At 50.6% G+C, this 13,120-nt stretch overlaps 1 protein-coding gene and 1 pseudogene across 3 annotated transcripts in view; both read left to right on the top strand.

The window, feature by feature from the left end:
- The window catches only part of CDH3 (cadherin 3), a 59,789-nt gene that overhangs the window by 45,045 nt on the left and 1,624 nt on the right, over positions 1-13,120 (top strand). For 2 of the 3 annotated variants that reach the window (XM_033218798.1, XM_033218800.1), the window contains 4 exons: positions 2,509-2,733; positions 7,512-7,718; positions 11,641-11,771; positions 12,169-12,315. In XM_033218798.1, the coding sequence (XP_033074689.1) occupies positions 2,509-2,733; positions 7,512-7,718; positions 11,641-11,771; positions 12,169-12,315 (710 nt within the window). Of the gene's footprint in view, positions 1-2,508; positions 2,734-7,511; positions 7,719-11,640; positions 11,772-12,168; positions 12,330-13,120 lie in introns of all 3 variants that reach the window. The other variant, XM_033218799.1, reaches the window with a different exon arrangement.
- LOC117087956 lies at positions 1,362-1,741 on the top strand (annotated as a pseudogene).

Raw genomic sequence — 13,120 nt, forward strand, 5'->3', positions numbered from 1 at the left:
CACAAGGGCCACTTTTGGTTCTCAGGTCACATGACACAGCACAGCATGTTCCCTCCACAGGTGGGAACATGTGTCGGGGAGGGCTATTTGCAAACCAGTCCAGACGGTCAAAGGGGTCTTTCAGAGGAGTCTTTTAAAGACTGGTCCTAGGCCGGTTGCGGTGGCTCACGCCTGTAATCCCAGTACTTTGGGAGGCCGAGGCAGGTGGATCACCTGAGGTCAGGAGTTTGAGACCAGCCTGGCCAACACGGTGAAACCCCATCTCTACTAAAGATACAAAAAATTAGCTAGGTGGGGTGGCGCATGACTGTAGTCCCAGCTACTCCGGAGGCTGAGGCAGAAGATATTGCTTGAACCTGGGAGGCAGAGGCTGCAGTGAGCCAAGATTGTGCCACTACACTCCATCCTGGGCGACAGAGTGAGACTATCTCAAAAAGCAACAACAACAACAAAAGACTGATCCTAGGGACTGGCCATGGTTCCAATTTCCCTAAAACCCAAGAGTTGGGAGGGAGCCAGGTGACTCAGGCCTGTAATCCCAGCACTTTGAGAGGCCTAGCTAGGTAGGAGGATCACTTGAGCCCAGGAGTTCAAGGCTGACCTGAGAAACATACAGAGACCACGTTCCTACAAAAAAATGAAACATTAAAAAATAAGAGTTAGGGTTGGGCGTGGTGATTCAAGTCTGTAATCCCAGCACTGTGGGAGGCCGAGGCGGGCGAATCACCTAAGGTCAAGAGTTCTAGACCGGCCGGGCGCGGTGGCTCAAGCCTGTAATCCCAGCACTTTGGGAGGCTGAGACGGGCGGATCACGAGGTCAGGAGATCGAGACCATCCTGGCGAACACGGTGAAACCCCGTCTCTACTAAAAATACAAAAACTAGCCGGGCGAGGCGGCGGGCGCCTGTAGTCCCAGCTACTCGGGAGGCTGAGGCAGGAGAATGGCGTAAACCCAGGAGGCGGAGCTTGCAGTGAGCTGAGATCCGGCCACTGCACTCCAGTCCGGGCGACAGAGCGAGACTCCGCCTCAAAAAAAAAAAAAAAAAGAAAAAAGAAAAAAGAAAAAAAGAGTTCTAGACCAGCCTGGCCAACATGGCGAAACCCTGTCTCTACTAAAAACATAAAAAGTTAGCTGAGTGTGCCGCCCCCCAGTCCCCGCGTTACGGCCTGCACAGGGCCCTTGGGGTGAATCACAGCATCCCTTGGGGCAATCGCTGTCCCTCACGGGGAGGGACAAGGGGGCGAACAGCGGGGGCTGGGGCGAGCGCCCCTACGTCCAGGCAGTCTTTTCACTTGTTGCCAGGGTCTGACCGCAGGTCTCCTTGCAGCGCTACACAAGAGCAGAGGACGAGTCTGAGGCAGAGGGCGTCATGGCAGGACAAGCATTTAGAAAGTTTCTTCTACTCTTTGACCGAGTATTGGCTGAAAGGAGTGCTGCTGAAACTATAACCAAAGGAGGCATTATGCTTCCAGAAAAATCTCAAGGAAAACTATTGCAGCAACAGTAGTCGCTGCTGGATCGGGTTCTAAAGGAAAGGGTGGAGAGATTCAGCCAGTTAGCATGAAAACTGGAGATAAAGTTCTTCTCCCAGAATATGGAGGCACCAAAGTAGTTCTAGATGACAAGGATTATTTCCTATTTAGAGATGGTGACATTCTTGGAAAGTACATAGACTGAAATAATTCACTATTGAAATGGCATCAACGTGAAGCTGCCCATTCCACTGAAGTTCTGAAATCTTTCATCGTGTAAATAATTTCCATATTTCTCTTTTATAAGAAATTAATGATAACTAATGACAAAAAAAAAAAAAAAATTAGCTGGGCGTGGTGGCACACACCTGTAGTCCCAGCTACTCAGGAGGCTGAGGCATGAGAATCACCTGAACCCAGGAGGCAGAGGTTGCAGTGAGCCGAAATTGTGCCACTGCACTCCATCCTGGGCAACAGAGCAAGACTCTCAAAATAAATAAGTAAATAAAACATCAGCATTAGGAGAGTCCGTTCAGCCTTATTTTTTGGTTCACTGGGTCCTGAATTGGCCTGTCAGTTTTCCCTTGTGATTGATTACTAGGGGCTGACTGGAAAGTGCCATGACAGATCAGTGATGCCACACCATGACAGATGGGGGATTATAACGTAGTTGTCACGTCTGGTTGACATGTATTGAACCAGGACCTGCAGGCAGGTGAGAGGCTGCAGCAGGGCTATGAAGGGAGGCTTCCCTGAAGCTGATGGACCAAACACTGGAGTAACCCTGAGGTAGCCAGTAGGTTTTGCTTTGTGGTTCTAGTGGCTGTCTGGATGAAGTGGCTGCAACTGTGCCGTGATAGTAATGTCTGCTGTTTACTGAAATGAGAATGATGACCTGATGGGCATGTATGTGCCATGTATTGGAAGCAAGGGCATGGAAGGTCTTAAGAGGAGAGAGCTGGGCGGTAAACAGGAACCCCCTTGAGGCTGACTGGGTGGGTCACAGGGAGCTCATCATATGTGTCTTTATAACAGGAAGCCCTCCCACCACCGGCACAGGAACCCTCCTGCTAACACTGATTGATGTCAACGATCATGGCCCAGTCCCTGAGCCCCGTCAGATCACCATCTGCAACCAAAGCCCTGTGTCCCAGGTGCTGAACATCACAGACAAGGACCTGTCCCCCCACACCTCCCCTTACCAGGCCCAGCTCATAGACGACTCAGACATCTACTGGACAGCAGAGGTCAACGAGAAAGGTACCTGAGTGAGTGGTGGTAGCGGGTGGGTGCCAGTCCCACTAGTGGGCATCTGCCCCACACCAGGATTCTGCACACGTTCCCATCCTAGCAGCTTTTGGGCCACGGGGGCAACGGTCTCCTCTAGAACCTCAATCAGATACTATTTATTAACCTGGTGGAGGCCTTTGGAATTCCACAGGACCCCTAAAAGACCATTGTAGCCCAGCCGCCTTCCTGTGTAGATGGAAAAACTGAGGCCTCGAGAGGGAGGGAGTGACTTGGCCCGTGTCACATAGCAAGAGTCAGGACCCAGCACAGTGATCGTAGCCACCACTCGCATGCGCTGTGCCAGGTCCACGTGACATGCTCTATGTAGGTTAGATTCCTTCATCCTCACAGCAGCCTGTGAGCAGGTTTCTCACACACACACACTTTACAGATGAGGAAATCAAGGCTTACAGAAGCCAAAGTATCTTGCCAGAAGCATTATGACTTGTTTGTTTTTTGTTTTGAGACAGAGTCTCGCTCTGTTGCCCAGGCTGGAGTGCAGTGGCGTGATCTCGGCTCACTGCAAGCTCTGCCTCCTGCGTTCAAGCGATTCTCTGCCTCAGCCTCCCGAGTAGCTGGGACTACAGGCGCCTGCCACCATGCCGGCTAATTTTTGTATTTTTTTAGTGAGAGGGGGTTTCACCATCTTGGCCAGGCTGGCCTTGAGCTCCTGACCTCGTGATCCACCCACCTCAGCCTCCCAAAGTGCTGGGATTAGAGGTGTGAGCCACCGCACCCGGCTGTGTTATGGCTTTAAAAATTAATGTCATGACCACATGTGGTGGCTCACATCTCTAATCCCAGCACTTTAGGAGGCTGAGGCGGGCGGGTCACGAGGTCAGGAGTTCGAGACCAGCCTGGCCAATATGGTGAAACCCTGTCTCTCCTAAAAAATTAGCCAGTCATGGTGGCGTGAGCCTGTAGTCCCAGCTACTCGGGAGGCTGAGGCAGAAGGATCGCTTGAACCTGGGAGGTGGAGGTTTCAGTGAGCCCAGATTGTGCCACTGCACTCCACCCTGGGGGACAGAGTGGGACTGTAGCTCAAATAAAATAAAAATGTCACTAGGGTTTTTTTTGTTGTTGTTGTTGTTTGAGACAGAGTCTCACTCTGTCTCCCAGACTGGAGTGCAGTGGCACAATCTTGGCTTACTGCAACCTCCGCCTCCTGGGTTCAAGCAGTTATCCCTTCCTGAGTAGCTGACATTACAGGTGCCTGTCACCATGCCCATCTAATTTTTGTATTTTTTAGTAGAGGCATGGTTTTGCCATGCTGGCCAGGCTGGTCTTGAACTCCTGACTTGAGGTGATCCACCTCGGCCTCCCAAAGTGCCAAGATTACAAGCTTAAGCCACCACACCTGGCCTATCAGGATTTTAATCTAGGCAGTCTCACCATGGTGTGGAGGGGAAAAAAAAAGCATAAGCATTATGGCCAAAACCCAATGTTATTATTATTAATACCTGGAACAGTATTGATAACCTGGTTCTTGGCTTTAATTTCATTTTTCTGTTTGCCCTTGTCCTCTTGTCAGGGAAATTAATCCAGACTCTACTCCACGTGACCTCAGGCTAGTTACCTAACTCCCTAAGCCTCAATTTCTGCATTTGTAAATGAGGATAACAGCAGTTCCCACCTCTTAAAGCGATGGTGAGGATCAGGGTAGGACCTGGCACTTAGTGGCCATTTAGCTGGGCACTGTGGCTCACGCCTGTAATCCCAGCACTTTGGGAGACTGAGGTGGGCGGATCATGAGCTCGAGGATCGGGACCATCCTGGCCAACATGGTGAAACCCTGTCTCTACTAAAAATACAAAAAATAATCAGCTAGGCGTGGTGGCACGTGCCTGTAATCCCAGCTACTCGGGAGGCTGAGGCAGGAGAATCACTTGAACCTGGGAGGCGGATGTTGCAGTGAGCTGAGATCGTGCCACTGCACTCCAGTCTGGGTGACAGAGCGAGACTCTGTCTCCAAAAAAAAAAAGTGCCCATTTAGTCACCACTGCCATCGTCATGAACAACTGAGAAATCAGCCTTATAGGGTGGCAGAGATGTTTTAGTGACAGATACCCCATGTTGGCTGCTCCACATGGTCGACTAGTTGTTCAGCCCGGAGAGCTGTCCCTGCCTCCTGGCACTAAATGGGGACAGGGTGGATTCTGCCTTCTGGCCCTTTGACTAAGAGGAGCCCAGCGAGAGTGCAGAGCATTTTAACAGAAACAACTTGAAATCTGTGCTGAGATAGGCTGACAACCTGGGATGGGGGCGAGGGGCGGGTAGAAACTTGGGGGTTTTTGATTGCCTCAATGATTGGGGGCACTACTGGCATTTAGTGGTACAAACCTGCAGTGCTGTGGTGGCAAATCCTGCACGATGAAAAAACTTCCACACAGGCTAATAGCTCCCTTCTTGAGAAACTTGAGTCTAAAGCAAAGGCTTTTCTTTAAAGAGGCCACTGCACACACAGCCCCTTCTCCACTGTGGGATTGCCACGCAGTGTCCCCCAAGTGGTGCCCAGTGTGCAGGCTGGGCTGGGCCTGGCTTCTGCTCTGTGGTTAGCCTGCCACCCCCTGGGCCTTGGAAGGCCAGTTAGCCCAATACCTGCTGCAGCCTCATTTCTGGCATTCCTTCGCTTGTGTGATCACCGATGCTGTCATAACACAGATTAGCATCAGATTCGATCTGCTTAACATTAGCACTTACATAACCAAGTCATGTGCATTTAGTTTTATTAATAATTGAATGTGGCCTGGCGTGTGGCTCATGCCTGTAATCCCAGCACTTTGGGAGGCCGAGGTGGGCAGATCACCTGAGGTCAGGAGCTTGAGACCAGCCTGGCACAAAATCCACCTCTGCTAAAAATACAAAAACTAGCTGGGTATAGTGGCACAAACCTGTAGTCCTAGCTACTCCAGAGGCCAAGGCAGGAGAATCGCTTGAGCTCATGAGGCAGAGGTGGCAGTAAGCTGAGATCGCGCCACTGTGCTCCAACCTGAGTGACACGGCAAGACTCTGTCTAAAAAAAAAAAATTGAGGCTGGGCACAGTGGCTCACGTCTGTAATCCCAGCACTTTAGGAGACCGAAGTGGGCGGATTACGAGGTCAGGAGATCGAGACCATCCTGGCTAACACGGTAAAACCCCGTCTCTACTAAAGAATACAAAAAATTAGCCGGGCGTAGTGGCGAGTGCCTATAGTCCAGCTACTTGGGAGGCTGAGGCAGGAGAATGGCGTGAACCCAGGAGGCGGAGGTTGCAGTGAGCTAAGATTGCGCCACCGCACTCCAACCTGGGGGACAGAGCAAGACTCCGTCTCAAAAAAAAAAAAAAATTGAAGGCCAGGCACCGTGGCTCACGCCTGTGATCCCAGCACTTTGGGAGGCCAAGGCAGGTGAATCACGAGGTCAGGAGTTTGAGACCAGTTTGACCAAGATGGTGAAAGCCTGTCTCTACTAAAAATACAAAAAATAATCAGGCACAGTGGCGGGTGCCTATAATCCCAGCTACTCAGGAGGCTGAGCCAGGAGAATCATTTGAACACAGGAGACGGAGGTTGCAGTGAGCCAAGATCACGCCACTGCACTCTAGTCTGGGCGACAGAGCAAGACTTAGTCTCAAAAAAATTGAATGCTTAGTTGGAAATATGGGTGTATCACACAAGATTGGGTTAGCTATCAGCTGCTCTGCCTATGGAGTAGCCATTCTTTATTCCTTTATATCCTTTTTTGTTTGATTTTGAGACAGAGTCCTGCTCTGTCGTTTGGTTAGAGTGCAGTGGCATGATCTTGGCTCACTGCAGCCTCCACCTCCCGGGTTCAAGCGATTCTCCTGCCTCAGCCTCCCAAGTAGCTGGGACTACAAGCGCGTGCCATCATACCTGGCTAATTTTTGTTTTTTTGTTTTTGTTTTTTTTTTTTGAGACAGGGTCTTGCTCTGTCGCCCCGGCTGGAGTGCAGTGGCGCAATCTCGGCTCACTGCAAGCTCCGCCTCCCGGGTTCACGCCATTCTCCTGCCTCAGCCTCCCGAGTAGCTGGGACTACAGACGCCCGCCACCATGCCTGGCTAATTTTTTTTTTGTATTTTTAGGGGAGACAGGGTTTCACCGTGTTAGCCAGGATGGTCTCGATCTCCTGATCTCATGATCCACCCGTCTCGGCCTCCCAAAGTGCTGGGATTACAGGTGTGAGCCACTGCACCTGGCCTAATTTTTATATTTTTAGTAGAGACAGGTTTTCACCATGTTGGCCAGGAGGGTCTCGATCTCTTGACCTCGTGATCCATCTGCCTTGGCCTCTCAAAGTGCTGGGATTACAGGCATAAGCCACTGTGCCCGGCCCTCATTTACTTTCTTAATAAAGTTGCTTTTACTTTAAAAAAAAATTGGGTTAGCTGTCTTTTAGGAAGAGTATTCTTTTTGAAGGAAAAAAACAGTGTAGCAGCCAATGATGCAAAGAAGTTATTGGTCCTGCATGACATGGATTTTAAAACTTCATGTTATAAAAATACTGTGTTTATCGATTTTTAAAAAGTAAAATGAAAAATGAATATTTTTATCCCAATAATCCTTTTCATTATGGTGAGTTTTGCCTTAGCCAAAGATCAGCTTTTACTGCTATTTTCTGAAGTGTGCTTGTGGAGTATTTCTCCCCATTGCCCACATGTGGAAGCCGTATTCTCAAACTTTCATCTTGGTGTACTCAGATCCCTGCACTGATGCTGTCCCACAGCTAATCAATGATCTATTCACTCCAGGTGACACAGTGGTCTTGTCCCTGAAGAAGTTCCTGAAGCAGGACACATATGACGTGCACCTTTCTCTGTCTGACCATGGCAACAAGGAGCAGCTGACAGTGATCAGGGCCACCGTGTGCGACTGCCATGGCCATGTCGTGACCTGCCCTGATCCCTGGAAGGGGGGTTTCATCCTCCCTGTGCTGGGGGCTGTCCTGGCTCTGCTGCGTGAGTACCAGGCCCCCACCCCTCCCTGAGGATGGGGGAGTGGAAAGACAGGATTCTATGTTGAACTTCAGCTCCTGGAACCAAGAGGCCACCAACATCGCCTGTCCACCCCTTAAACGTTTTTTTTAAGACAGGGTCTCGGCCGGGCGCGGTGGCTCAAGCCTGTAATCCCAGCACTTTGGGAGGCCAAGACGGGCAGATCACGAGGTCAGGAGATCGAGACCATCCTGGCTAACACGGTGAAACCCCGTCTCTACTAAAAAAAATACAAAAAAACACTAGCCGGATGAGGTGGCGGGTGCCTGTAGTCCCAGCTACTCGGGAGGCTGAGGCAGGAGAATGGCATAAACCCGGGAGGTGGAGCTTGCAGTGAGCTGAGATCCGGCCACTGCACTCCAACCTGGGTGACACAGCGAGACTCCTTCTCAGAAAAAACAACAACAACAACAACAAAAGACAGGGTCTCGGCCGAGCGCGGTGGCTCACGCCTGTAATCCCAGCCACTTTGGGAGGCCGAGGCAGGCGGATCATGAGGTCAGGAGATCGAGACCATCCTGGCTAACACAGTGAAACCCCATCTGTACTTAAAAAAAAAAAATACAAAAAATTAGCCGGGCGTGGTGGCGGGCACCTGTAGTCTCAGCTACTCGGGGGGCTGAGGCAGGAGAATGGCGTGAACCTGGGAGGTGGAGCTTGCATTGAGCCGAGATCGTGCCACTGCATTCCAGCCTGGGCGACAGAGCAAGACTCCATCTCAAAAAAAAAAAGGACAGGGTCTCACTCGGTTGCCCGAGCTGGAGTGCAGTGGCACGATCTCCGCTCACTGCAAACTCCGCCTCCCAGGCGCCAGATGACCTTCCCACCTCAGCCTTCCAAGTACCTGGGACTACAGGTGTGGGCCACCACGACCAGCTCATTTTTGTATTTTTTGTAAATACGGGGCCTCACTATGTTGCCCAGGCTGGTCTTGAATTCCTGGGCTCAAGCAATCCACCCACCTTGGCCTCCCAAAGTGCTAGGATTATAGGTGTGAGTCACTGCGTCCGGCCCACTCTTTAAACTCCTAATTCTAGGAGGATCAGTCATTATGGGGCTTGTGGAATGTACCACGTTTTGGCGATACAGTGGTGAGCAAACAGACTCGGCCCTGCCATCAGGTCATCAGTGGTTCTGAAAGGGTGGTTTCCAACAGCATTAGTAGCATCACCAGGAATTTGCTATTATTAGAAAGGCAAATTCTCAGAACCTACTCCAGATTTACTGATTCAGAAATGTAGGAATAGAACCCAGTAATCTGCATGTTAACAAGCTCCCAAGGCATTCTGATACATGCTAGAGTTTGCAAATTACTGGTCTAGTAGGAGGAAATGTTTAGTTAAAAACAAATTTCTTGGCTGTAAAGACAGAACCTATCACAGTTGTTTTTTCCACCTTTTGACTTGGTCTTAACATAGACAACACACATCGTCAGTCAGACCAATCACATGAATACAAGAACATGCTTTTTGCCGGGCGCAGTGGCTCACACTTGTAATCCCAACACTTTGGGAGGTCAAGGCCTTTGAGGTCAGGAGTTCGAGACCACCCTGGCCAACATGGTGAAATCCTGTCTCTACTAAAAATACAAAATTAACCAGGCATGGTGGCACATGCCTGTAATCCCAGTTACTTGGGAGGCTGAGGCAGGAGAATTGCTTGAACCCAAGAGATGGAGGTTGCAGTGAGCAGAGATCACACCATTGCACTCCATCCTGGGCAACAGAGCAAGACTCTGCCTTAAAAAAAAAAAAAAACTAGGAAAGTAGGAAATTAGGTCAGAGAGGTGATGGGCACAGGGGCCCAGTTGTGTTGGGCCTCATAGGCTATTGTGAAGACTCTGGGTAGAACCAAAAGTTACCAGAAGGTTTTGAGCAGAGGGGTGATGTGATTTGACTTAAATTTTGCAAGATTCCTGCTTTGCAGACTATATGGGGGCGAAGGTGGAAGCAGGGAGATCATTTAGGAGGCTGTTGCCATAATCCAGGGGCAAGGTGATGGAGGCTCAGGCCAGGATGGCAGCATTGAGGTGGTCAGTGGTGGTCATGTTTCAAGGTAGAGTCCCTTCAGATTGATGTGTGGAGTGATGAGGGTAAGAGCCATCGATGATTGCAAGGCTTTTGCCTTAAGGAGAAACATGGCATTTCCATTTGCCAGTTTGGGAAGGACCATGGGAAGAGACTTGCCAGGCCAGTCCAAGTGGAGGTGTCAGTAGGCAGTTAAACCTGGGTTCAGAGAAGTTCGCTTGGTGTCTTGCCTTCCCCCAGATTCAGGAGAGGAGAGGTTACTGTCTAGCCCACGTGAGTGTGCATCCTTAGAACCTGTGGACTCCCAAGGAAGGTTGGGTCTGTTTTGTCTGGCCAAGGACAGACAGCAGTTCCATCAGCAGGCAAAACAGTAATGATCCTGAGCAGCGGTGTGTACTCCCTCATCGAACTGCCATAGAGAGACGGCTAGAGGGTCCCCTCTTAATACAGGCTTAACTGTGTGTAGGCATGACAGAGAAGGCAGCCAGGAACCAGTTGGCCAGTCCCCCCATGTCCAAATAGCCTGCCAGCCTTTCAGACCACATCACTGAAGCCAGACCCTCTTAAAATTCCAACACTGGGGCTGGGCATGGTGGCTCATGCCTGTAATCCCAGCACTTTGGGAGGCCGAGGTGGGCAGATCACCTCAGGTCAGGAGTTACAGACCAGCCTGGCCAACATGGGGAAACCCTGTCTCTACTAAAAATACAAAAATTTGAGGTCACACCACTGTATTCCAGCCTGGGTGACAGAGCAAGAATCTGTCTCAAAAATAGATAAAAAAATAATAATAATAAAATATGAAAATTAGCCGGGCATGGTGGTAGGCTCCTGTAATCCCAGCTACTCAGGAGGCTGAGGCAGGAGAATCACTTGAACCTGGGAGGCAGAGATTGCAGTGACCTGAGATTGTGCCACTGTACTCCATCCAGCCTGGGTGACAGAGTGAGACTCCATCTCAAAAAAAAAAAAAAAAATCCGGCCAAGTGCAATGGCTCATACCTGTAATCCCAGCACTTTAGGAGGCCAAGGCAGTTGGATCACTTGAGGTTGGGAGCTCGAGACCAGCCTGGCCAACATGGTGAAACCTATCTGTACTAAAAATACAAAAATTAGCTGGGCATGATGGCAGGCACCTGTAATACCAGCTACTACAGAGGCTGAAGCAGGGAGCTTGAACCGGGGAGGCGGAGGTTGCAGTGAGCTGAGATTGCACCAGTGCACTCTAGCCTACGAGAGTGAGACTCCATTTCAAAAAAAAAAAAAAAATTCCAACACTGCATTTCACCTAAGTTTAAATTACTGTACCCTATGAAAGTTGCATTATCTTGTTCTTAAAGTCTGTGGCGAGTTAGGGGACATCTGGTGACTAAAAGAGAGTCTCACTGAAAGACAACATCTGTTGGGAGGTTCCCATCCCGACATTTCGACAGAATATTTTCTTAAGGATCAGTACCACCAATCTGGGGTGGAGAGAAGGAAGTCAGAATCTTCTAGGAGGGGTGATACTAAGATGAGAGCTGACACGTGGGAGCCATGTGTAGGCATAGAGTCTGCCATGAGGAAGGAGCCTGTATGAAGGTTCTTAAGGGGGAGCTGCTGGGGGCATTCAAGGAACACAGAGGAGGCCAGTGTGCCTAGACCTGAGTGGGTAGGGGGACTGGGAGGCATAGGCTGGGACCAAATCCTGCCAGCGCTGATGAGTTGAAGTTTTCCTAGGTGCAAGTGAAGCCATTGTAGCATGTTAAGCTCTGGCTACTGAGTGAGGACGTCGGCAGTTAGAGGGGCTCTGAGGGCCTGGGGGTCTTGGCCTACTGTGTGGTTGCAGAGGGAACACTCACATTCCCCAACTCTTGCAGTCCTCCTGCTGGTGCTGCTCTTGTTGGTGAGAAAGAAGCGGAAGGTCAAGGAGCCCCTCCTACTCCCAGAAGATGACACCCGTGACAACGTCTTCTACTACGGCGAAGAGGGGGGTGGCGAAGAGGACCAGGTGGGGCACTGGGGGCTCTAGGATTGGGAGGTGGGTGCCCCCAAGTCCACTGGCAGGGCTAAGCCATTGGGTCAACCAACTGACGAAGTTAGCTGTGTTGACCAGGCCCTGGCATGAAGCTTGCGTCTTCCTTTTCTTCCATCCTCCAGCGCTCCTCTGGTCCACTGCTGTAATCTGTTTGGCCCTCGCCAAGTTAACCTCGAGCCTGTGTTTAATTTGCTAGGACAAGGGAGGATGGAAACGAGGGTTTTCCAAAATCTGTGATATTATCTGTCTTGTGAGACCTCCCCATGAGCCAGTGTCCAAAGGGTAGGGGGTGTGGGGTGAGTGAGATGTAAGTGGCAGGGGAGGGGGGACAGGAGTCCTCAGTCCCCTGCTCTCCTGCATTTCCCCACAGGACTATGACATCACCCAGCTCCACCGAGGTCTGGAGGCCAGGCCGGAGGTGGTTCTCCGCAATGACGTGGCACCAGCCTTCATCCCCACACCCATGTACCGTCCTCGGCCAGCCAACCCAGATGAAATCGGCAACTTTATAATCGAGGTGAGACGTGGCAGGTCAGTCAAGGGCCACCCTTCATTCAAGCCCAGCACCAGCCACACAGGAGAACAAGCATGGGCCTGGAGTCTTGGGTCTGGGTTCAAATTCTGACTCCACCACTAACCAGCTTGTGATCTCTGGCTTATTTGAGTAACTTCTGGGGTTTGTTTCTTCCTCCATAGAACTCCCACTTGCAGAGTGGTTAAAAATGATGAGGAGGGGCTGGGCGCGGTTGCTCACACCTGCAATCCCAGCACTTTGGGAGGCTGAGACGGGTAGATCATGAGGTCAGGAGTTCAAGACCAGCCTGGCCAACATGGCGAAACCCCGTCCCTACTAAAAATACAAAAATTAGCCAGGCATGGTGACGGGTACCTGTAGTCCCAGCTACTTGGGAGGCTGAGGCACAAGAATCGCTTGAACCAAAGAGGCAGAGGTTGTAGTGAGCCGAGATCACGCCACTGCATTCCAGCCTGGGTGACAGGGCGAGACTCTGTCTCAACAACAACGACAAAAAGTGATTAGGAGGCTGGGCACAGTGGCTCACGCCTGTAATCTCAGAATTTTCAGAGGCCAAGGCAGGCAGATCACTTGAGGGTCAGGACTTTGAGACCAGCCTGGCCAACGTGGTGGAGGCAGAGGTTGCAGTGAGCCGAGATTGCGCCACTGCACTCCAGCCTAGGCAACAAAGGGAGACTCCATCTAAAAAAAAAAAAAAAAAAAAATCAGGAACGATTTATTCATTTATTGACATACAGCAGTTGAATACTCTGGAGCCAGACTACCTGGGTTTGAATTACAGATCCCA

This window comes from Trachypithecus francoisi, unplaced genomic scaffold (genome assembly GCF_009764315.1).
Source record: "Trachypithecus francoisi isolate TF-2019V2 unplaced genomic scaffold, Tfra_2.0 Lachesis_group10, whole genome shotgun sequence".
In the NCBI taxonomy this organism is placed as follows: Eukaryota; Metazoa; Chordata; class Mammalia; order Primates; family Cercopithecidae; genus Trachypithecus; species Trachypithecus francoisi.